Source organism: Perca fluviatilis, chromosome 3 (assembly GCF_010015445.1).
Source record: "Perca fluviatilis chromosome 3, GENO_Pfluv_1.0, whole genome shotgun sequence".
Classification (NCBI taxonomy): domain Eukaryota; kingdom Metazoa; phylum Chordata; class Actinopteri; order Perciformes; family Percidae; genus Perca; species Perca fluviatilis.
Window position 1 is genome coordinate 10,765,268 of NC_053114.1, and position 24,521 is coordinate 10,789,788.

The 24,521-nt window shown below is 40.9% G+C and overlaps 1 protein-coding gene across 3 annotated transcripts; it reads right to left on the reverse strand.

The window, feature by feature from the left end:
• Window positions 1-905: 905 nt before the first annotated feature.
• tssc4 (tumor suppressing subtransferable candidate 4) lies at window positions 906-24,503 on the reverse strand. Of its 3 annotated transcripts, XM_039795096.1 has the most exons (4): window positions 24,379-24,503; window positions 18,202-18,271; window positions 7,384-7,473; window positions 906-3,146 (listed from the first exon to the last, which is right to left on the reverse strand). In XM_039795096.1, the coding sequence occupies exons 2-4, from the start codon at window positions 18,202-18,204 to the stop codon at window positions 2,178-2,180; spliced, it is 1,062 nt and encodes a 353-aa protein (XP_039651030.1). In that variant the 5' UTR covers window positions 18,205-18,271; window positions 24,379-24,503; the 3' UTR covers window positions 906-2,177. The 3 variants fall into 3 exon arrangements, with proteins under 3 accessions (XP_039651030.1, XP_039651031.1, XP_039651032.1); XM_039795097.1 differs by lacking the exon at window positions 7,384-7,473 and having other exon boundaries at window positions 910-3,146; window positions 24,379-24,501; XM_039795098.1 differs by lacking the exon at window positions 7,384-7,473 and having other exon boundaries at window positions 910-3,146; window positions 24,364-24,489.
• Between the last annotated feature and the right edge of the window lie 18 nt (window positions 24,504-24,521).

Genomic DNA, 24,521 nt, shown 5'->3' on the forward strand with positions numbered 1-24,521 from the left:
TTTAAAATGAAAGAAAACAAACATACCCAACGAAGAAAGACAACAAATTATACAAATAAATACTCGTTACTCTAAATTAATGTGGGAAATATGCGCAGCTCTTTTGCCAAGAATGAGTCATTTATACATTTTTTAACATAATTTATTCATGACTAACGTAGTCTATAGGCCACTTGGATGAGTCACAAGTTTTCCACACCTCAGACTGTGCCTTCTTTGCCGGTGCAACCAAAACGTGATTGCCAGAGGCCAGCCTCCGTTTCAACTCCTCAGCATCCATTTTGCGCGATAATCAAAACGCATCACATGACCGCTCATTATCGCGCAACCTGGAGCGCAAGCCCGAGCCCGTGTAAAATGATAGAAATTAAGACCGAACCCGTCGGCAAAGATCTTCAGCTCTAGTCCAATCTGCCTGAAACTTCACATGCATGTTAAGTGTCCAGTCCTGGAGACATCACGTCCATAATGATTTATGATTATAGAGCCACCTGCTGGAAACAGGAAGTCAGCCTTATGTGACGATTTACATGAAATGTTAATTGTGTGGTTTACACATTCATAATATACAGCAACATAACGTATAATTAGTCAGTGTGAGTTCTCTAGCGCCACATAGTGGACAGAGGAAGTGTAACCGGCATCCTGCTAGTACCTGACGTCCTGGGAGGGGCGAGGGCCTGTTCATTGCTGCTTGCAGCTTTAATTTATTTCATTTTATTTCGATTTTGCATTTTACTATATATGCATATATATATATTTTATTTAGTTTTATAGTGACAAAGACATCCTTTTTTCCCCCTTCACAAATGTATATATACAGACAAAGAAATCTCAATTTTCAATTTCAATAAGCCACATTTTCAGAATTTCTTTTCATTGTTTTAAAAGAATGACAAATAAAGTAAATAATACAAATCAATATTTTTATTTAAGATTGAGAATTGAGAAATACCAAAATACATAACATGCTACAAAAAATGTAAATCAAATCTGGATAAAGACCAGCTTTAAATGTCTACACTAGTTCTAATTTCCCTCCTCAGTTTGACCAGCTGAGTGTAAACAAAGAAACTTCTAGATTCCTTGAGTGTAAACAGGACTTAACACTCCTGCCCTCATGTTGATTCTTTTATTTATTTTTAAAAGAAAGTGTTTTCACGTTTGTCTTTCAGGCTGATTTGGAATTACTCAGCCTTGCTACCCCTTAGTTATTGTTACTAGACTGTCAATCAACACATTTACAATACAATAAAAGCAGCAGATTTACCATCACAATTCAGTCATTTTCAAACAACGGGTCTTAGATGTTCCAGAAGCAGCTTCTCACTTTTAGCTGACTTTTAGCTGTTGATGTTGCCACCTGAAATGAAAACTAGCTTACTTCACAGTGGGGTAAGCTAGTTAGCTTGCATGCTAACAAAAGAACAGATAAACTAACAGTTTATTCTATAGTTCATTATTTGGTGTTGTTACAGGTGCAGCAGAACACATTTCCAATCATAACCATCGGTGAAGTTAGGTGTGGGACAGGGGTCAGCAAAACACTGCATCTGAGCCTGCTGTTTAATTGCTCTTCATCAGTTTGAGGTTTGGTTGAGTATAGAGCATCATTGGAGCAGTGAGAATTTCCACTCCTCGCTCAAAGCCGCTCCCGGCCACTTTGCTCAGTATTGCTCTGCGCTCCACTCAGATTTCACCTCGCTTTACTCAAATCGCTCAACCACTCGCTCCAAAAAAGGAAAAAAGCTGCATTGTATTTATTAGATGAACGGAGCCCACCTTCCCTTAATGCCTGGAGCTCCTCCAGCAAAAAGTCCACCGTATGACAGGCACTGGCGGCATTTGGAGGGAGGGCGGACGGGCACCGTTCATCTGCATATGCTGCAGTAACACGAAGACGGGCTTGGGGATGCTTCGAACTCGTGGTGTGAGCAGTACTGCAGCAAAATTGGAGCGGGATGGAGTGGGTGATAAGGAGACACTCCAACATTTGAAAAATCTGCTCTGGGCTCAATCCAAAATCCTCCCGCTTGCGCTGTGCTCGGCTTTGGACTGAGTACAGTAAAGTCAGCACATTTAAATGGACAACAATGTTTTTTACTTAACATGTTTTTTACATATGCGGTTTGTACTATTTTGACAAAGTGATGAGGCAGCAAAGAGCTGTGTCGTGGTTAGTTATCATCTCGCCCTGAGCTTTTCCTGTAGTTGTTACGCTTGGTCTTCCTGAAGGAGGTAAAGGCGGGGTTGGCCTCTTCCTCCTCTTTTTGTTTTTGCACCGGTTTCTTCTCCTCTGGTCGATCCAAAACTCCCCTCATGTCTTTTTCTTCATCTCTTGCCCTTTCCTCAGCTTTTTCTACACTCTGGTTTCTGGCTTTCTCCATGCCCTCTTCATCCTCGTCATCCTCCTCCAGATGACTAAGGTGTGTCTCCTCTTTGCCTCCAACAGCTGACAGCTGTTCAGCAGGTTGTTCAATCAGCAGCCCGCTGGGTCTGGAGAAGATAATCTTCTGCTGGATGTCACAGGAGGAATCACTCCCACTCTCCTGCAGCTCTTTCCTCTGCTGCAGACTAGAGAGGAAGTTGTGAGCTACCCTTCTGTTGCCCTTGTCGCAGGTCATTGTCACTTCTTCCAGACTGTAGCGGGTCCAGCGCTCAGGGTGCACCAGGTAGTCCGGAACTCCTTTTTTCTTTGCTGGTGTGGGGCAGTTGGCCAGAGGCTGACTTGTCTTTCTGCTGGGATGTGGAGGCAGAGGCCGAGCAAATACTCCGTCAGTAACGTTATCGTGGCTCAGAGAGGAGGTGGTTGGCCGGGCAACGCTGTCCAGGCATTCAAAGATGTTGTGGCTACGGGTTGAGAAAGCTGAGCTCCCTCCTCTCAGACTGAAGGAACTCTGAGCTCGGTGTCCAGCTAGAGCAGAGATCTCAACCTCTCCACGATAATCATCATCATCATCATCATCATCATCATCATCGTTCAGCTCTGGGTCAAAGGGAGCAATGCTTGGTCGTTCTTCAGGCTCAGATTCATCACTGGCCGACAGCTCGTCCACATCATCAGTGTTTAACATCTCACCTTGGTCACCACAATTTTTCTGATCACACATCTTAACAAGAATCAGCAGGTCGGCTAAATCAATAACCTGGTGAGAGAAGATGAGGAAACATGTTAAAGAACAACTATATGGAGAGACCAAAGAAGTTTTTTTTAATAAAGGTTATCTACTGAACCTTTTAACAAAGCCAAACTCTATACTGCATACTGGAAATGACTGATGTAGACAAATTGCAAAAATCAAGTCTTAAAGGGGTGATAGAATGATTATATAGGGTTTTTTACACTGTTCCTTAAGTTCTCCTAGTTCCTAAATGGTAAAATAGCAGATGAACAATGTATACAATTTCTGAGATCTGCACGACCTAGATTCAGAAGACTACCTGATCTCAGGTCAGTTGTGTAGCCTATGTAAATGTTGGGGAGTGACAAAGAGAGAGACTATAGCCAAATGAGGAGGAGCCGCCGAGTTGACGTCAACTAGGCGGCTCGTTGAGATTTGCCCGTTTTCAGAGGCAGTTTCAAATTGTGAGATTTGGTGTCAATGGGATTTAGAGGTTCTATATATGTTACCCACTAAACTGTCTAGGGCTGGGTAGCGAACGTCGATACTTTTATGGTATCGAAAAAATACTCCAATCCTATGAGTATCGAAAAATTCTTTATCTTTCGGTGCCAAATTTCAGTTCCAAAAGCGTCTGAGCGCTTAAGCGCAAGCTTATCTGTCCTCTCTGCATACTGACACAGAGCGGAGCTCCGACCGACACACACACACGCACACAGAGAGGTGCAGACGGAGTAAACTGTCTGCAGTTTTGTTGAAGTCAGTCACGGTTGGTTTCAAGTGTGGTTACAGTTTTTTAAAACTTCACGCAGACAGCGTTTGCTTTGTTATGATATTTATGGCGAGCTGAAAGCGGTCGCGGTGCTGTTGACGTTACACTTCCTCTTACAAGCAGCCACAACAGTGGTTTCTCTGCCCTGATGACTGACTGACAGGCTGAGCTTGCAAGGCACTTTTATTAATGTTACTCTGAGTGAGCAGTTTTACCAGAATTTTTTAATTTTGATAACTGTTTTGATTCACAATTAAGGTGGAAAATAAAAGCTTTGTGTTTAATGTACTTTTGTTGATGTTGAAATGGATTTTAAAACATATGGTATCGAAAAAAGTATCGTTAGGAATCTGTATCGAAATTGGCACCGGATCGAAAGATTCTGAACGATGCCCAGCCCTAAAACTGTCATTATTCAACTATGACAAGGTAAAATCGGTTTTGCATTCTATCACCCCTTTAAACGAGCTCTATGTATTTCCTGTGTGTTTTGGCTTCTTTAGTTTTCCATGAATGTAGGGTTTTTCCTGCATAGAGGAATTTTTGGTGCCCCCCAAAGAGCTTTTTGCCAGTCCCAAAGGAAAATCACCAGCACCAAAATGATTAGAATTGAGAGAAAAAAATAGCACTTCAAATCCTCTCAAACTTTGTTTAATAGCAATTTACCAAACAACAGTTGAAAAAGCAGAACATAAACTTGAATAGGAGAGCGCTTATCTCAGTTTTACCGTCCAGAGTCAGCCTGTGCCGAAATCTCCCGGCGATTTTAACGGTGGTATTTTAATATTATTTTTTAAGCAGTTTTGATCATTAACTCTAGCATAATAGACATTTTGTTTATAAAATTGTCAGAAATGACAGGCAAATGCATACAGATTTCTGTCAAAAAAGGTAACTTATTGCCTTTACTGTACGCAAACCAATCATGCTTACTGCATGTGCATAGTCCGCCGGATGCCCCTTACCTTCCGCTTTCTTTGTGTTTACGTTCTAAACTCCGGTCGCTTTGAAGAACAGCAACCAGAACCTCCAAGCTAACGTTACACGCTAAAAATGGCACATTTTCAATATAATTTGGACATGCAACAAGGCAGGCCTGATTGGATCCTTCGGGGAATGATTGTAAAGATTTACAAACAATATGTTTACGGCACTTACTATCTAACTGGGATGTTTTGGGACCTATTGGCGGGGATTTGCTAGGGACAAAATACTGTACATACGACGATACACTGGTAAGAGCAAATAAAATGTAACCATGTATCAAGCTCATAGAAATAAAATAGATAGAATGGCCACTGGACTGTTTGCCATGGGCCATTTGATTGGTACACAACAAAATGGCGATTGTTGTTAGTTGTCAGGGTGACAATAGGTGTCATTGGGGCCATAAACTGTCGCAGCTCGCTGCGAGGAGAGCACATATAGCTTGATTTATGCTTCTGCGTTAAATCTACACCGTGGCTACGTACATAAGTACGTGGAGACTAGGGGTGGTACGTTTCATGAAAAAACATCCGAACCGAGCGTGTGTGCGCCGCACGGTTCAACGCATGCGCAAATGTAGCCTCGTGCCCGTATGTGACCTCAGACAGTGTGTTTCCCTTTTGCGCGAAAGAAGAGGTGTGGACAAGTTACCAACAAAACGTACAGCGAAAGACATTTCAGACCGTCCTGCCAACCTGTATACATTTTGACATCAATGTACGCTGTAATGTTTTTTCACTCTAAAGTCGCAGAAGCGGCTGCAGTTTCAATCCTGTCTGGTCTCTGCAGCGGGCGGGGCTGCTCAGTTCTCCCCGAGAGAGAGAGAGAGAGAGAGAGAGAGAGAGAGAGAGAGAGAGAGAGAGAGAGAGAGAGAGAGAGAGAGAGAGAGAGAGAGAGAGAGACAGACAGACAGACAGACAGACAGACAGACAGACAGACACACAGACACACACACACACACAGACACACACACACACACGGTGGATGCAGGAAAAAACGGAGATGAGATGTACAGGAGGACCTGACAGCTACGCTCGTTATTGTAAGTGCAATGATAAGTTAAAGTCGAAAAGGTACTTTATCAAATCGTATAAATGTGTGTCCCAGCCCAGGCCAGGAAATTAACTAACAATGTAAACTGTTTTTATGTTTAACGTATTCTGACTTATTCAAAAGACGGAGCTTTAAGAGTTCCTCTTTTTTCTTTTAAAGGATAATATTTTTGTAAGAGCTACACTGAAGTTGGCAGTTTGATAAATGCAAGTTATTTCAATTGATATTCTGTAATATTTCAATCTTCATGTGCTAAAAAGGCAAATAAGTTCCTGTAGTTGGCAATACACAGTCTCCTTTTTTGCCAAATAAATGAAAAGCTTGTTGAAATCATCAATGTCTTCTAGGGCTGGGTACCGAACGTCGATACTTTTATGGCACCGAAAAAATACTCCAATCCTATGAGTATCGAAAAATTATTTATCTTTCGGTGCCAAATTTCGGTTCCAAAAGCGTCTGCAGAGAGGAGCTCCGACCAAGACAGACAGACAGACAGACAGACAGACAGACAGACAGACACACAGACAGACACACACACAGACACACACACAGACACACACACACACACACACACACACACACAGAGTAAACTGTCTGCACTTTTGTTGAAGTCACAGAGAGTCACGGTTGGTTTCAAGTGTGGTTACTGATTTGCAAAACTTCACACAGACAGCGTTTGCTGCGATATGATATTAATGGCGAGCTGAAAGCGGTCACAGTGTTGTTGACGTTACACTGCCTCTTAGACAAGCAGGCACAACGGTGGTTTCTCTGCCCTGATGACTGACTGACTGACAGGCTGAGCTTGCAAGGCAAGGCACTTTTAATAATGTTACTCTGAGTGAGCAGTTTTACCAGAATTTTTTATTGTTATTATATTAATTTTTTGATAACTGAATCTAAATTGATTAACAATTAAGGTGGAAAATAAAAGCTTTGTGTTTAATGTATTTTTGTTGATGATGAATGGATTTTAAAACATGGTATCGAAAAAAGTATCGTTAGGAACCGGCATCGAAACTGAGGTATCGAAATTGGCACCGGATCGAAAGATTTTGAACGATACCCAGATCTAATGTCTTCCCTCTTGCTGTATCAAAATCTCACTTAGCTTTCCTCAGAGATGGTCGCAATAATGTGCTTAAAGTCAAGTGTAATTCAGTTTGTGCATGATTACATGATATAACAATATAATTATTTAATTTTATTTAATTTACTGTATCCTGCATTGTGGATAATTAAGCTATATATCATATGCTGAAGTATATTTCTGGAGTGTTAAAGATTAAAAGAAAAAATAACAAGAACCGTACAGAACCGAAAACCGTGACCCTAAAATCGTGATACAAACCGAACCGTGGGTTTTGTGAACCGTACCAACCCTAGTGGAGACATGGACCCTATGCCGAACCCTACGCCGTAGCCTGATGTGTACCTCAGGCTACCTACCTGATGAAAAATGTAACTACACGTTGCGGCGATGCTCGGCCGTGGCTTGGTAGAGTTGCATTTCCCCCTACTCATTTCCTGGTTCTCCTTCTGCATAAACAACATAAAATTAAGGAGAAGGTTAACTTTTGCTGATACAGATTTCCCACCGTGGTCAGAAAGCACAGGGGAGACACAGTTTCTCTCACTACCACCAGAGTCACTACTTGCTCCGAAGCTAATCGCCGTCAGATTCTTACTCGCTCTACCACGGACTCCACACGCACACACACATGCCAGCTCTGTTATTCTCTTAAAGGGATCGAAGTATAAACTTCAGGCCACTTACGTAGGCTACGGCGAAAGCTCTGTGTGGAGCATCCACAGAACCATAAATCACGCTTACGGGAGAGCTGACCGACGCAGCTCGGGAGACATTTTCCAGAGCTGCAAGGAGTAAGGAGGAGGGACAGTTAAGCGTGATTTATGATTCTGCGTTAAATCTACGCAGTGGCTACGTACGTAGGTACTAGAGTCTGGATCGGGCCAAATTTTTCTCTCCGAGCCCGGCCCACGCCTGACAGAGCCGTGACCGGACCCAACCTGAGCCCGACAGGCATTAAGAAATTTGTGTCCGAGCCCGACCTTAGCCTGACACAGTGTACACACACTGTGTACAAAACTTAAACTTATAGATGGGTTTCCCGTTTACAAACATTACTGGGTGCGTGCACATACCAGGGGCAGAAAGCTACTGCAACAACCTTAAGTATTGAAGCTTTCCTTATTGTTTGTATATAAATAAAACCTGATTTTAGTTGGATCTGTTTGTCGGTCTTTAATTTTGCAGTGTTACTGTGATATATATGTATGGCTAGAATTATCATTTTAGGCTAATGTAATAGCCTATATATCTATGGTAATAGCCAATATTAGCAGCAGGGTTACCCCTGAGTGTACCACTATGGTTGGTTTATGCCTTAAAATAATGGCCAGGATTTTCAGGAAAGGGTGTCTCCATTTCAAACATCACTACAAGTCGACTGTTTTTAGCAGCAGAGGTTGATTGTGGGCGACAGGGCGACAACATTGTCGTAGTTAGCTCGCCGAAACTCTGCTGCCACTGTCTCAGCAATATTAGCTAATGTCCGCTAGAATACCGTACGTGTAGGCTAACTATAGCCAGCTAGCTTTGTGTGTAACATAACACACACACATAACACAACATAGCTAGCAGTCTAAACTTGTCTCGAGTCCGGACCTTTAACTGTCTATGGTCCGGACTCAAGTACCACAGCCCTGACAGGTAGATATCACTTAGCTGAACAAATGAACAAGCTGCAACTTTTCTGATTGATGCAATGGGAGCCTGACTCTTGCATATGACCCCAATCTGCCCTTCTTATGACTTGAAGCCATAACATCTGCTGGTTTTTGGCAAAAGCATGCTTCTCCCTAGGTATGTTAAACATCAGGCACCCATCACTGGCTCCGTTTGTACAATTAACCACCATTATGTGCGCAGGCAGTGATGACGTTGCCGAGAAATACATGTATTCCACCAACTCTGCTCTGGTTGCAACACGTCTGCTTCCTCTTTCTCTCTTCTGGACCACTTTACACACACACACACACACACACACACACACACACACACACACACACACACACACACACACACACACACACACACACACACACACACACACACACACACACACACACACACACACACACACACACACACACACACACACACACACACACAGCTCGCTTAAAGGAGCCGCAGCAACAAATGCCTTATCACGCTGATGTGAGCGAGTGGTTCGGGTATCCATGCCTTAGTAGGTACAGTACAGGCCAAAAGTTTGGACACACTTTCTCATTCAATGAGTTTCCTTTATTTTCATGAATATTTACATTGTAGCTTCTCACTGAAGGCATCAAAACTATGAATGAACACATGGAATTACAGTTGTGTTCAAAATTATTCAACCCCCCCAATGCTGTAAATGGTTTTAGGGAATTTAGTGTACATTTGTAATTGTATTCATAATGAAATCCTACAAGGACTTCTTAAAGAACCATATGCAACTAAAATGACATCAATTGGTTTTGTAATACAGTAGTAAATGTTTATTTTGTGAATTCTTCACAAAATAAACATTTCAACCCCTTAAAGACTACCACTCTGAAGAACAGAGGTTCATTGAAGTGTTTTCAATCAGGTATTGAAAACACCTGTGGATGTCAGGGAGCAGCAATAAAGCCTAATAAGCACCAATTAGGCAGCTTTAAAATGACTGTGATACTCAGCTCCTTCTAGAAATTTACTGGTGTGGTTACAAACATGGTGAAGTCAAGAGAATGGTCCAGGAAGACAAGAGAAGAGGTGATTACTCTTCACAGGAAGGGCAATGGCTATAAGAAGATTGCAAAGATGTTAAACATACCAAGAGACACCATAGGAAAGCATTACGCAAATTCAAGGCAAAGGGCACTGTTGAAACGCTACCTGGTCGTGGCAGAAAGAAGATGCTGACTTCGACTGCTGTGCGCTACCTGAAGCGTAGAGTGGAGAAAAGTCCCCGATGCTGACTGCTGAGGAACGACGAAAAGATTTGTCGGATGTAGGTACTGAAGTTTCTGCTCAGACAATACGGGGCACCCTGCGTAATGAAGGCCTCCATGCCAGAACTCCCAGGCGCACCCCTTGCTGTCTCCAAAGAATAAGAAGAGTCGACTGCAGTATGCCAAAAGTCATGTGGACAAACCACAGAAGTTTGGGGATAGTGTTCTGTGGACTGATGAAACAAAATTAGAACTGTTTGGGCCCATGGATCAACGCTTGTTTGGAGGAGGAAGAACAAGGCCCACGAAGAAAAAAAAACTTTTCCTCCGTGAAGCATGGCGGGGGTCAATCATGCTTTGGGGCTGTTTTGCTTCTGCAGGTACTGGGAAGCTTCAGCGTGTGCAAGGTACCATGAATTCTCTTCAGTACCAGGGGATATTGGATAACAATGTGATGCAGTCCGTCACAAACCTGAGGTTTGGGGAGACGTTGGACCTTTCAACAGGACAATGATCCCAAGCATACCTCCAAGTCCACTAGAGCATGGTTGCAGATTAAAGGCTGGAACATTTTTGGAAGTGTCACCATCGCGTCACCAGACTTAAATCCGATTGAGAACCTCTGGTGGGACTTAAAGAAAGCAGTTGCAGTCGCCAAGCCTAAGAATGTGACTGAACTGGAGGCTTTTGCCCATGATGAATGGGCGGGCAAGATACCCGTAGATCGCTGCAAGACACTTGTTTCAAGCTATGCTTCACGTTTAAAAGCTGTTATAACTGTAAAAGGATGTTGTACTAAGTACTAAGATTGAATGTCACTTGGGGGTTGAATAAAACTGATAATAATGTGAGCACAGAAAAGACATTTGTGGTTATTTCATTATGAATGTTATGTTATATTTGTCTGACCTACACGTGCCTCTTTGATTTAATTGTAAGCAGGATGACTGAATGATCAAAATCAATGTCAAACCGGCCAAAACAATCAATTTCAGTGGGGGTTGAATCATTTTGAACACAACTGTATGTACTTAACAAAAAAGTGTGAAATAACTGAAAACATGTCTTATATTTTAGATTCCTCAAAGTAGCCACCCTTTGCTCTGATTACTGATTACCAGCAAAGCACCCCCCACAACATCACACCTCCTCCTCCATGCTTCATGGTGGGAACCAGGCATGTAGAATCCATCCGTTCACCTTTTCTGCGTCGCACAAAGACACGGCGGTTGGAACCAAAGATCTCAAATTTGGACTCAGACCAAAGCACAGATTTCCACTTTTCTAATGTCCATTCCTTGTGTTTCTTGGCCCAAACAAATCTCTTCTGCTTGTTGCTTCTCCTTAGCAGAGGTTTCCTAGCAGCTACTTGACCATGAAGGCCTGATTCGCGCAGTCTCCTCTTAACAGTTGTTCTAGAGATGTATCTGCTGCTAGAACTCTGTGTGGCATTCATCTGGTCTCTAATCTGAGCTGCTGTTAACTTGCTATTTCTGAGGCTGGTGACTCAGATGAACTTATCCTCAGCAGCAGAGGTGACTCTTGGTTAGGATTGGGCTTCGAGAACCGATTCCTACTCTGAATAGTTTCAAAAATTACGATTCCATCGGAATCGTTTCTTTATTGGAATCGTTTGGAGGATTTGGTTTCAAATCTGATCATAGGTTCCAAATTTAATATGCGCAAGTTTTGGTTTCCGTAGCAGCCAGGCGCTTGTTGTGTTGCAGCCGTGCAGCACAGTAAGGGGAGCTCTAGTCTGGCTTTATTTTGCGTTGAAAAAGCTGTAAAACTGCAAACCACCACTGAATCAAAATAAAACTTTCCTCTTATTTGTGAAAATAGGCATGTGACCCGTTTCAACTCCACCCCTCAAAGAATCGGAATCTGAATCAGAATCGTAAAAATCCAAACGATGCCTCTTGGTCTTCCTTTCCTGGGGCGGTCCTCACGTGAGCCAGTTTCATTGTAGCACTTGATGGTTTTTGCGACTGCACTTGGGGACACATTCAAAGTTTTCGCAATTTTCCGGACTGACTGACCATTTGTTAAAGTAATGATGGCCACTCGTTTCTCTTTACTTAGCTGATTGGTTCTTGCCATAATATGAATTCTAACAGTTGTCCAATAGGGCTGTCGGCTGTGTATCAACCTGACTTCTGCACAACACAACTGATGGTCCCAACCCCATTAATAAGGGAAAAAATTCAACTAATTAACCCTGACAAGGCACACCTGTGAAGTGAAAACCATTTCAGGTGAAGCTCATTGAGAAAACACCAAGGGTTTGGAGCGCTATCAAAAAAGCAAAGGGTGGCTACTTTGAGGAATCTAAAATATAAGACATGTTTTCAGTTATTTCACACTTTTTTGTTAAGTACATAATTCCATATGTGTTCATAGTTTTGATGCCTTCAGTGAGAATCTACAATGTAAATAGTCATGAAAATAAAGGAAACGCATTGAATGAGAAGGTGTGTCCAAACTTTTGGGCTGGGGTGTGTGTGTGTATGTGTGTATATATATATATATATATATATATATATATATATATATATATATATATATATATATATATATATATATATATATATATATATATATATATATATATAAAATTCGAACAAACCGTTGAAAGCATCCAAACACTATCAGCATTAATAAAATTCAGTTGAAACAGTAGAAAAACGTGTCCCAACAATAGATTTCCCCTTCAACAAGAGAAAAGGATCTCCAGACTCCATAATACAAAGTAATATGTTGCACACCGGTGTGCAGAAGTTAATATATTGAGATTCTAAGTCAATATTTTAAAGTTTGTCATTACTTTCAGATTCCTAGTCAAAATTCTAAGTTACTAAGTCAATATATTGAGATACTAAGTCGATACTTTGAGATGTTGAGTCAATTTATTGAGATTGTAAGTCAATATTTTAAATGTTCTCATTGGTTTGAGATTCTTAGTCAATATTCTGAGTTACTAAGTCCATATATTGAGATAATGAACCAATATCTTGAGATATTAAGTCACTATATTGAGATACTAAGTCAATATTTTGAGATAAATCAATATATTGAGATACTAAGTCAATATATTGAGATACTAAGTCAATATTTTGAGATAAATCAATATATTGAGATACTAAGCCAATATATTGAGATTCTAAGTCAATATTTTACATTTTCTCATTACTTTGAGATTCTTAGTTTATATTCTGAGAGACTAGGTCAATATTTTGACCAGAGGTAGTGGTGACAAACTTATTTATTTATTTATTTTCAAGGATAACCCCTTGAGATGCACCATCTCATTTCCGGGGAGGTCCTTTAAGATACAAAAGAAACCAACATCAAGATGGAGAATCATAATTAAAGTAAATACAGCACAAGACAATAACAAACATTTAGATTAGTGTTAATTTTGTCACCTATTTTTAATTTAGTCTTAGTCTTGTGCCAAATATTTTTGTTAGTCAAGTTTTAGTCAACTAAAAGTCTCGTCATTTTAGTCTAGTTTTAGTCAAAAGACAACTCAAGGTATCTTAGTCAAGTTTTAGTCGACTAAAAGTCTCGCCATTTTAGTCAAGTTTTAGTCAAAACATATTAGTCTTTTTTTAAATAAATTATTTCTGATAACCATTTCAGTCAAATAGTTAAAAGTTTAAAAATAAATAAATGCTATAAAGTTACATAAATATTGAGCCTCTTCCTTATTTCACCAGTAAACGACAAAAAAAAACCACTGCATGGGGAAAGGATATTTTACATTTTACAATAAAAAATCAAACTGAGAGGGTGATTTCAAGTGAACGCCGAATATGTGTTGTTTTTCAGACAACGGCAGACTGCCGTACGCCTCGTGCGTTTGGAAATAGAGACAAACCTTTACACCATTTAGCTGTCAGCATTTTAACTGTGTTAAATCCAACTGCTAGTTAACGGTAGGCTAACGTTACCTGCTGCCAAGTGTAGTGTTAACTAGCGCCCCGTGCAGCGATGTTTCGGTTGACTCTAACATCCGTTTAGGAGCATCAGAGAGAAGCGCAGGCTATTCGGTCCGGTAGGTAACGGTCGTAAGGGCACCTGTCGGTGCCGTAGCACCGGGTCTCAGTAACAGCTGAATATTCTATCTCATGATGAAAAAGTAGAGACGATTGTAGACGAAAATGAAGAGAGATTTTATCTTAGTTTTTATTTTATGCAAAACATTTTAGTCTCGTCTTTTTTCGTCAACAATAATGCATGTTAATTTAGTCTTAGTCAGCATTTATGGACATTGGCGCAGTCTCGTCATCGTCTCGTCTTAGTCGTGGAAAAAAAAGGTCGTTGACGAACATATTTAGTCTCGTCTCGTCTGACGAAATTAACACTAATTTAGATATAACAACATTCACATTCATATACACGCACTCACTAACAATGCTCCCACAAACCTAATCCCTTCCCTTTAGCCCATAACATAATCAAAGTCAATCAGTGAGCCATCTGCGAAAATGCAAATACAGAATCAAGGTATAAATATGTTTATGCACTTCACTATCGCATGCAGGTAAATAACTGCAAACATGTACAGTATATGAGAAAGAAAAAAAAGGGTCAGAAACAGGAACAAGATGTTTGAGAATAAGTAAAAAGAGATGATTTGAAAACATAAAAAGTTAAAGATCTGAGCGAGCAAGAGAGATTGTTCCAGTCTGATGGTGCTTTAAATTTAAATGCACGACGACCTACTTCTTTGTTAATTCTAGGTACATAAAAGAACAGCTGATCCGTATGCCTTAAATTGTACTGTGTATTAAAAGAAATTAGAAGACATTTCAAATATGGAGGGAAATGAAAATAAATACACTTAAAAATAAGTAATAACCAGTGGAATTGCTTTCTTGACTTGGGAGCCAGCCAGTTCAAAAGACTCATACATTTGGCAATGGTGAGTTCTATAAGGACATCTAAGCACAAATCTGCAAAGACTATTATAAAGTACAGAAATAGGACGAAGATTTGAATCTGTAGTATTCCCGTATATAGTATCGGCATAATCAATTATTGGAAGTATCAAATGAATTATAATTCTTTTTCGAACCGGTTGTGAAAAGCAATCTACAGAGCGATAAAGTGACTTCAATTGGCCATATATTTTCTTGCAGATTGAATTAATATGAGGTTTGAAGGAAAGCTGGGTATCAAGCCAAAGACCAAGATATTTATACTCTTTTTTTATAAAGAAAACTAATTGACCAGCATTTAGATATAGGCAAAGAATTATGTCTAGTGCAAAACACTAGTGTATGATTTTTTTCTGTTCAATAGGAGTTTGTTAGAATAAAAATTTTTTTCAACTAGGTTAAAGTCCGATTGAAGAGATAATTGGATTTGTGAAATATCAGAACTGGATGAATATATTACGGTGTCATCTGCATATAAGTGAATTAAATTGTCAGTACACATTTGCGGTAAATCATTAATAAAGATCGAGAATAGGAGCGGGCCTAAGGATGAACCTTGTGGAACACCTTTATCAATGATTTTAAAGCCAGACTGGTTGCCTTTAAAAGCAACGCATTGACTTCTAATGATGAAGAAAAGAATTTAAAAAATAGTAAAGAGTCTGAAGAAAGACCAATAGCATGTAATTTATCTAAGAGAAGATAATGGTCAACCATATCAAATGCTTTGGTAAGATCAATAAATATAGCACCTGTCAGCATATTACTGTCTGATGCTGACAGTATGTCGTTTGTGAATTTTAGAAGAGCAGTGGTGGTCGAAAAATTTGATCGAAAACCAGATTGATAATACATTTTGATCATTAAGATATTTAGAAGTTGATTAAAGATTAATTTTTCAAATATTTTTGTTACACTATTAATAATTGAAATAGGTCTTGTTAATATCTGTGATATCACCTCCTGCACACTTCCATGATCGAGGTGTTTCGCAAGTTGCCAATGATAAATTAAATATATCAGCCAAAGGAAATGATAAAACATTAGAGGCGAGTTTAAAGAACTTAATTTCCAAACCATCTGGACCAGCACTGCATCCGGACTTTATGCCATCAATAACCTGCTGAACATCAAGTGGAGTGATGGTATTAAAGCAGAAAGATCTATTGCACCTGTTCTGGGTAAACGAAATATCAGAGTAAGAAGGAAAGGAAAAAGAACTGCCATCTGAGGAAAAATGCTGACTAAAGGCCTCTGCAATTAATAAAGGTTCACTAATAGTTTTATTATTTACTTTAATATGGGAAATTAGGCTTTTTGTGTGTTTATTAGTTATGGAATTCATTTTCTTCCAGAATTTCTTTGAGTTCTTAAAATCAGTTGATAAACAATCATTATAATAATTATTAGGGCCCGAGCACCGACAGCGGCGAAGGCCCTATTGAAACTGAAGGAATTATTAGGGCCCGAGCGCCGACAGCGGCGAAGGCCCTATTGAAACTGAAGGAATTATTTTTCTATTCTTTCTTTCTTTCTTTCTTTCTCCCGTCAAATGAATTGCCTTTTTGAGGGGCTTAACATATTCAAAAACTCACCAAATTTGGCGGTCGCATCAAGTCTGAAAAGTCTGAAAATTTACGTATTTTAAGGGTTTCGGGAATAGGCGCACAAAAATGGCTCGCAACGCCCTAGAAAGTTAAGAAAATTGAGCCCCTGCAGTGCGTTTAACGTAGACTCACGAAACTTGGTACACATATGTATCATGTCAAGATGTACAAAAAACTTCATTAGAGCCATACCCTAAACCCAACAGGAAGTCCGCCATTTTGAATTAAATGTTCGAAATTAGTGTGATTTCTGCCATTTCCACATGTCGTACTTTAACGAACTCCTCCTAGAGATTTCATCCGATCAACTTCAAGCTCGGTCTGTACCATCTTAAGATGTTAAAGATGAAAAGTTGTTAAAAGAAAAACTTTTTGTCATAGGGCGTGGCCGTGGCGGGGCGGCCATTTTGTGCGTTTCGCCGCCGAAACAGGAAGTGGGTGTAACTCGAGTGTACGTTGTCCGATTACCTCGTAACTTTTCAGGATTCATAAGAGTCCAACCCTGAGGACAAATAAAGGCCGATATTTACTTAAAGTCATAGCGCCCCCTAGTGGCAACAGGAAGTAGGCCTAAAAGTCAAGGTGCTATACTTTAACGAACTCCTCCTAGAGATTTCATCCGACGGCCTTCAAACTTGGTCTGTACCATCCCAACACCTTAACGATGAAAAGTTATTAAAAGAAAAAACTTTTTGTCAGACGGTGTGGGCGTGGCGGCCATTTTGAGTGTTTAGCGATGAACAAAGAAGTTGTTGTAACTTAAGTGTACGTTGTCGTATCTGCCCGAAATTTCTCACGATTGACAAGGGTCCAGGCCTGAGGACACCTACAGGCCAAAACTGTTGGTCATAGCGCCCCCCCGCTGGCAACACGAAATGCGCCTTATGACAAACATCATCCGATTTACATGAAACTCAGAATGTGTGGTCTACATGTGATACTGAGCCGCCCCCTATAATATGACCACGCCCACTTACTCAGGTCACGCCCCCTTTCATAACATTTGAACTTTCAGGTAGAGTCTTGTGTGAGGTGTCATTGAACTCAGCAGAGTTCCTTCTTCATTGGTGATGGTTTGGCCCGCCCCCTATGCTTAAGCCACGCCCCCTTTCATAACATTTCAACCGTTTAAGCTATACCCTTGTGTGAGGCATCATTGAACTCAGCAGAGACTTCCTTTTTAATAGCTGATGGTTTGGCCCGCCCCCTTATACTTAAGCCACGCCCACTTTCATAACTGGTGACCCGTTTAAGGTAGAGTCTTATGTGACATATCAACGAACTCAGCACAGACTTCCTTTTTAATTGGTGATGGTTTGACCCGCTCTCTACGCTTTAGCCACGCCCCTTTTCACAGCTAATGAACCACATGACGTAGAGTCTTGTGTGAGGTATCGTTTAACTCGGCAGGGAGTTCCCTTTTCATTGTTGACGATATGCGGCGTCTGAGTGCCGCTCGAATGCACGGTCGCAAGGAGCGGTGTCCGCCGGTATCCCCGACGCGCGCAGAGGTGCGAGGGCCCGTCCATCGCTGCTCGCAGCTTTAATTTTGTTTGAGTTTTAACTTGTCCAGTGGGGCAAGTAAATTTCTCTTCCACTTGCCCTACAAAAATATGTACATTCACCAACATATTATCATATGACTGAATCAATCTTATCATTTATATAGATTGTACACAGGGCCAGCCTGGTAAACTGTAAAGAGTGTGTGTGCATACCATGTTTGTGCTGCTGTTGTAGCGTCCATGTTGTCTTTGTTGGTCTGCAGACTCACTGTTGTTGATCAATCTGAGATTTAAAGCAAGCACATAAAATTGTTTCAACAAACCACATACTGATACTGGTTACAACTACACAACTACTACACATGGCGCTCGTTCTCGACTGGACGACGCTACGCAAAGCGATACATTTTGTTTTGTTTAGGCAGTGTGGGCAAGATGAATAAGAGCTGCAAGCTCACGAGTCAGCCGTGCGCCATGAACCGCAGGTTTTCTACTACTACTACGCTCCAATCGCCAACAGCTGTCGGACACACTCGTAACGCTAGTAAACACGCTAGTAGTCACTAAACACAAACAACGCATACATCATTTTCAACCCAGTTGTATGTTTTTTCCAAGACGCAATGAATGTTGTTTTGCATTTTAACTCATACGTTGTTTATATTGACTGCCATTTCATGTATGAAGTTAACAAGCCTGCCTGTGTCTGTCTCTCAGCATGCTGAGAGACATCTCAGCATGCTGAGAGACATGGGCAGAGTAGAGTGAAGTCTCGAAAAGAAGAGCAGACGTAGTAATGCTCAGAAAGCTGAGCCCCCCCCCCGCCCCCCCCCGAAACCGAAGTTGACTATACAAAGGAGTTGTCAGCAGTTTTAAGTTTCCTTGCCATGTTTCATTCATAAAATAGTGATGCCTTGGTGGCAGGAAAGACAAGGATGATAGCAGCTAGCAGCTGAACTGATGACAGCAAGGGCCACAGGTTAAGAGGTCCTGGAGGTTTGGCCTACTAAGTAGCCTGCCTACAATTACAATTTTAAGCGAGAACAAAAATATATAGTTTTGTATACATTATATATTCTAGTGTATTATCATAATTTGTTTAACGTGCAAATATGTTTTTTTACCTCAACCTTAAACCAGATAAAGACTTGCGCACCCCCTTTGATCCCCTAAGGGGTGCCCGGACCACAGGTTGGGAACCACTGGGTTACAGTACAGTGAATTTAAAAATTATAAATTGAATGAGGAGGACAAATGGTAGAGCGCCGTTCGGTGCCCAAAAATCAAGCCCGACCCGCCCGAGCCTGCGCGATTGCGTCCGAGCCCGCCCGACACATTAACTGGAATTATGAGCCCGGCCCCGATTTTAACCCGACACATTTAATCGGGGGCCGTTATAACTGACGTTCTCAACTACAATTCAGAGTTGTTTGAACTGCAGAAATCTGTTTAAAATTATCTTAATGAATAATGCAACAGGAGCGAAGCATGTAAACTGCGCTGTTTGTTTATTCAGAATGGAACGGATCGCAAATGGATCTGAATGAAGAAACGTAAAAAACTCAACATATTTCTCTGTGAGGGCTTGCCCGCTTACCTAGCCCTCAGGGGTAGCCTATGCTTGGAGAACTAACAAAAGAGGACGTTGAAGGCTGACTATCATCTTTTCTGCCACGTCGAGCCTGCTTCATGTGTCTCTTCATCATCCAAGTCCCCGTTTTATCAGCTGTCATAGGTGAACAGCGGCCGCACTTAATGCACTCAACAAAGCCGACACATATGTTGTCACTTACCACGACTTGTTTAAAATGGCTCCATACCTCCGACTTTCCTCCAAACTTGCTCAAAAGGTAATTCTCCCGTTTTTCTTTTTTTCTTTACATCCTCAAGCTCCATGTTGCACTTAAGCTCCACAATACAGCCCGCAGCCCCGGTGTGATGCGTGCGAGAGGAGGAGACTCCGCGCATGACACATGTTGCATTTTGTAACTGTAGTCCAACTTTTCTAACGTTTTGGACACATTTGTTACTTTGGCCTAAATAGATAATAGTTCTGATTATGGCATAGCTTTTCTCCCCACCCAATTAGGCTAAAGTAATGATTAAAAAAAAACACAAATGCTTGATCAAGGGTCCGGCCCGGCCCGAGGATAGTGGCGGAAAATAACGGCCCGGCCCGAAGTCAGTGGCCAGTATCTGTGTGTTCAACTGTGCTTCCTGATTTTTTTCATGAATACAAAAGGTTTCAAAAAATATATTTTGATTCAACTGATTCACAGCTGTTAGACCTTTAACTTAAAAGGAACACGCCGACTTATTGGGAATTTAGCTTATTCACCGTAACCACCAGAGTAAGGTAACTGGTTCCAACTAGCCTACTGCTCCGAATTGTGACAAAAGTGACAAAATAACGCCAACATATTCCTGTTTACATGTTGTAGTTTGTAGAGTCACAGCGTGTACAAAAAACAACGTAACATGAGACACAGCCGTCTTCTATCCCTAAACAAACCAGGAACTATATTCTCAGACAGGCTTGCTGCGAGCATATCCCTCTGCCCAAGTACTATATTCTTCCACCTGAGAATATAGTTCCCAGTTTGTTTACGGTTAGAAGATGGCTGTGCCTCATGTTACGTTGTTTTTTGTACATGCTGTGACTCTACAAATCACAACATGTAAATAGGAACACGTTGGCGTTATTTTGTCACTTATTCGGAGCAGGAGGATTACTGGAACCATTCACCTGCCTGTTCTGTTATGGGCTGATGCCGCTGGAGCCGTCAGACAGCTTTACAGCATGCACAGAGATGAGAAGGGTATGTATCGACTTGTCTTACTCTGGGGGTTACGGTGAATAAGCTAAATTCCCAATAAGTCGGCGTGTTCCTTTAACTAACTTTGCCGACCAATCACACGGTAGTCTCGCATTGCCAGACCTTCCTCCACAGCGCTGCGCAGGAGGGTCTGGCTAGTCCACACAGCATTCCAGGATGGGAGAAAATGTGCTCTCATCTATTGCCATTTCGTTAAACTAGGGCTGAAACGATTCCTCTAATAATTCGATTACAAAAAATCCTCGAAGCATCGTTAAATCAATGTAATTAAGGTTGTACGGCTCACTGTGTTTCCGCACGGAAGATTATTACTAGCGCACAAGAGGTTTGCGCTTCTGCGGACACAAGCATAGACAGTATATAAACACAAGACTGACGGCCCAGATTACAAATGACGGAAGACGAAAATAGCGAGGGTCTAAGAGGAGAAACAGGCGAGAGAAAACGACAGAAAGTTTGGGATCATTTTAAGCTGCAAACATGCTGCTACATCACCTCTCTAACAAACATCCAGTGTACTCATCCCTTCCACGGAGCCAACCCGACACAAGGTAGCTAACGTCTGCTGCTCTCGTGTACACAACTAGCCTACAACATGCTATTCTGCTAATAGCCATGTTTTACACAACTAGCCTACAGCATGCTACTCTGCTAATAGCGATGTTTTACCAACAAGCTAAAATGAAAGCTGTCGGTTTGTAGTCTAACTGTTTATTAGTTTGCTTCTAATCTTTGGAAATTTAGCCGCTGCTGGAGACAAACCGGCTCCTCCCCCCAGCATGGCTACTTAATATGCACGTGAATGACGTCATCATGCATTCTTTATTCTTTCTCCTCACCATAGATATATTTATGCTCCTCACTGTGTATTAGGCTTCTAAAATTGTGTCCCCCCAGAACAGTGTAGTTGAATAGCCCTGCTGTAAGCTTCGTACAGTCACATTTACCCTCTGGTCAGTGAACAGCTCTTTTGCATATCCAGTGCAAAGAGCCAGAGGCAAGAAGGGGAATGGGGTGAAAAATATTAACATTTGGGCCACCAAAAATGTACTATTGTAATGTATTATTATTTTTTTTTAAGGGTCTTGGAATTTGCTTTTCTAAAAAAGGAAACCTGTCTTTTGTATATATACAAGCGACAGGTTTCCTTTTTTTTTTTAGTAAACAGCAATAATAAATATTTACTATTGCTGTTTACTAAGGATTTCTTACAAAGTATTTCTTATCAGATTACTCGATTAATCGATGGAATAATCGGTAGAATTGCATAGCTGCAGCCCTACTTTGAACCAATCACAATCATCTTGGGCGGTGCAAAGTGCCGAGCGGAGCCACGGTGCCGTTGCAAAATAGCCGCGGGAAGGAACTTGTTTTTGTGGAACATGTGTACTTTCAAAGGTTGTTTTAGTCGTGCAACAGAAAACTCAGACCGCAACAACTGTGATTGGTCCATTTTGCTGTGGCTTGGTAGCGTCTCAATTCCCTTACTCATTTCTGGGTTCTCTTTCTCCATAAACAACATGAAATCAAGGAGAGAGTTAACCTTTTCTGCACCAGCTTTCCAAATGTAAAATGTGACTGTTTTTATATAGCGCTTTTCTAGTCTTAATGACTACTCAAAGCGCTTTTACGTAGTACAGGAACCATTCACACACTGTGGCCGAGGCTGCCGTAAAAGGTGCTACCTGCTCATCAGATAAACATTCACACACATTTACACTCCGATGGTGCAGCATTGGAGGCAACTCGGGGTTCAGTGTCTTCCCAAGGACACTTCGACATGGGACTGCAGGGGTAGGGATCGAACCACCAATCTTCCAATTGACAGGCAACCGCTCTACCACTGAGCCACAGCCGCCAAAAGTGGTCAGAATCATATGCAGAAGCATAAATCTGCCTGTAGGATCTCCATGTACCTATATACAGTTGAAACCAGATATTTACATACACTTCAAAAAAACACAAAAACATTTATTTCTTTACTGTCATACATTAAATCAGAGTAAACTTTTTCTGTTTTAGATAAATACATATTTATCCAAAATTCTAGCAAACTATTGTAGAAAGCTTGTGGAAGGATACCCAAAATGTTTGGCCCAAGTGAAACAATTTCGGGGCAATTATACCAAATACTAAGGAAGTGTATGTATACTTCTGACTTTGATGAAAGTGATAAAAAAAATACATAAAAATTCTCCCTCGCTCGATTCTGACATTTAACAAATGCAAAAAATATGTTAATATGTATTGATCTTAAACAGAAAAAGTTTACTCTGATTTAAATTTATGACCGTAAAGAAATAAATGTTTTTGTGGTTTTTTTTGAAGTGTATGTAAATATCTGGTTTCAACTGTATGTACCCATGGCGCCAATTTAACGCAGGAGCATAAATTGGCCTTTAGACTTACACTTACCTATACTTCAGATCATAGGTGTAATTTACAAGGGGGATGGGGGGTTACAACAGAGAAATTCACCAGAATGCAGAAAATGTTTGATGTTCAAAATTTCAATTTTGCACAAAAGTGATCTCAATGTTGAACCCAAAGTTATGCCCTTGCTTCAGATTTAATATTGTACATATCTACATGCAACCATTGATTCATATTGTTAAGCAATTTTTGGCATTATGATGTGCACCTCTGGGATTTTACATTGTTATTCTTTCTTTAAACTTGCTCTCTCTTACTTTGTATTGCAATGGCTGCATGGAACATCCCTATCAGCAAGTCTATTTTAATTTAGCCCTTTTTATTTCTATTGTATTTGTATATTTTAAAGTATGTGGTTTGATACTATGTCCCTGCGTCTGATATTTCTGACAAAACATAAATCTTACCTCGCTTGTTTAAGTTTGTATACTAACAACACAAAGACGCCATTATTTAATGTGTTTTTGAATTTGTCTTTTTTTTCTAACAAAAAAGCAGACGTTAAAGATGAGGATTAACAGGATTTTGTTTTTTTATGATATACATACATCTGGTTATTACCGAAGTGTTCAGACGTTTCTCAGGGTTTTTTTTGGGGTGCTTTTGGGGGGGGGAAAAAAAAAAAAAAACAAAAAGACGAGAAGGAAAACCCCCAAAAAAGAAGGAGGGTGTTTTGTTTGGTTTTTGGCCTTCCCCTTTGGGGTTGGGGTTGGGGGGGGGGCCCGCCCCCCCCCCCCCCCCCCTCCTCCGTTTTTGGTTTTTGTTCCCCTCCCTTTCCTTTTTTTTTTTTCCTTTCCCCCCCCCCTTCTCCCCCCCCCCCCCCCCCCCCACCCCCCCACACCGCGCGGATTTATGGAACGTGTAAATAATGGGTGCAATATCCCGCGCGACAACATCCTAATGAATTTGTGAAATGGCCGACATAACCATTCGCATTAGCTTAACAGCATGCTAATGCTAACTAACGCGGTGATGTTGTTATTATTATACATCCATCCATGTGTGATGTACGTCGGTTTAAAGAGCTTTGCGTCGGTTCCCTTAAACCACATATCGTGGCAGACATGCTAACGTTACACATTCGTTTCACAGAATTAACATTTACATTTCAGTTATTTACCACAGTTTGCCTCACTGTTCTTGCTTTCCACAACCAAACTCTTCCTCTTCCTCTTCCTCTTCCTCTTCCTCTTCTTCCTCTTCTTCTTCTTCTTCTTCTTCTTCTTCTTCTGTATCTGCTTTACGGCAGTAACGTTCATAGTT

Excerpts from the sequence above, each read along its gene's own strand:
- tssc4 (XM_039795096.1), bottom strand. Across the intron at positions 3,147-7,383 it reads GTAGTTACATTTTTCATCAG|GTTATTGATTTAGCCGACCT; the intron begins GTAGGTAGCCTG and ends TTCTCTCACCAG.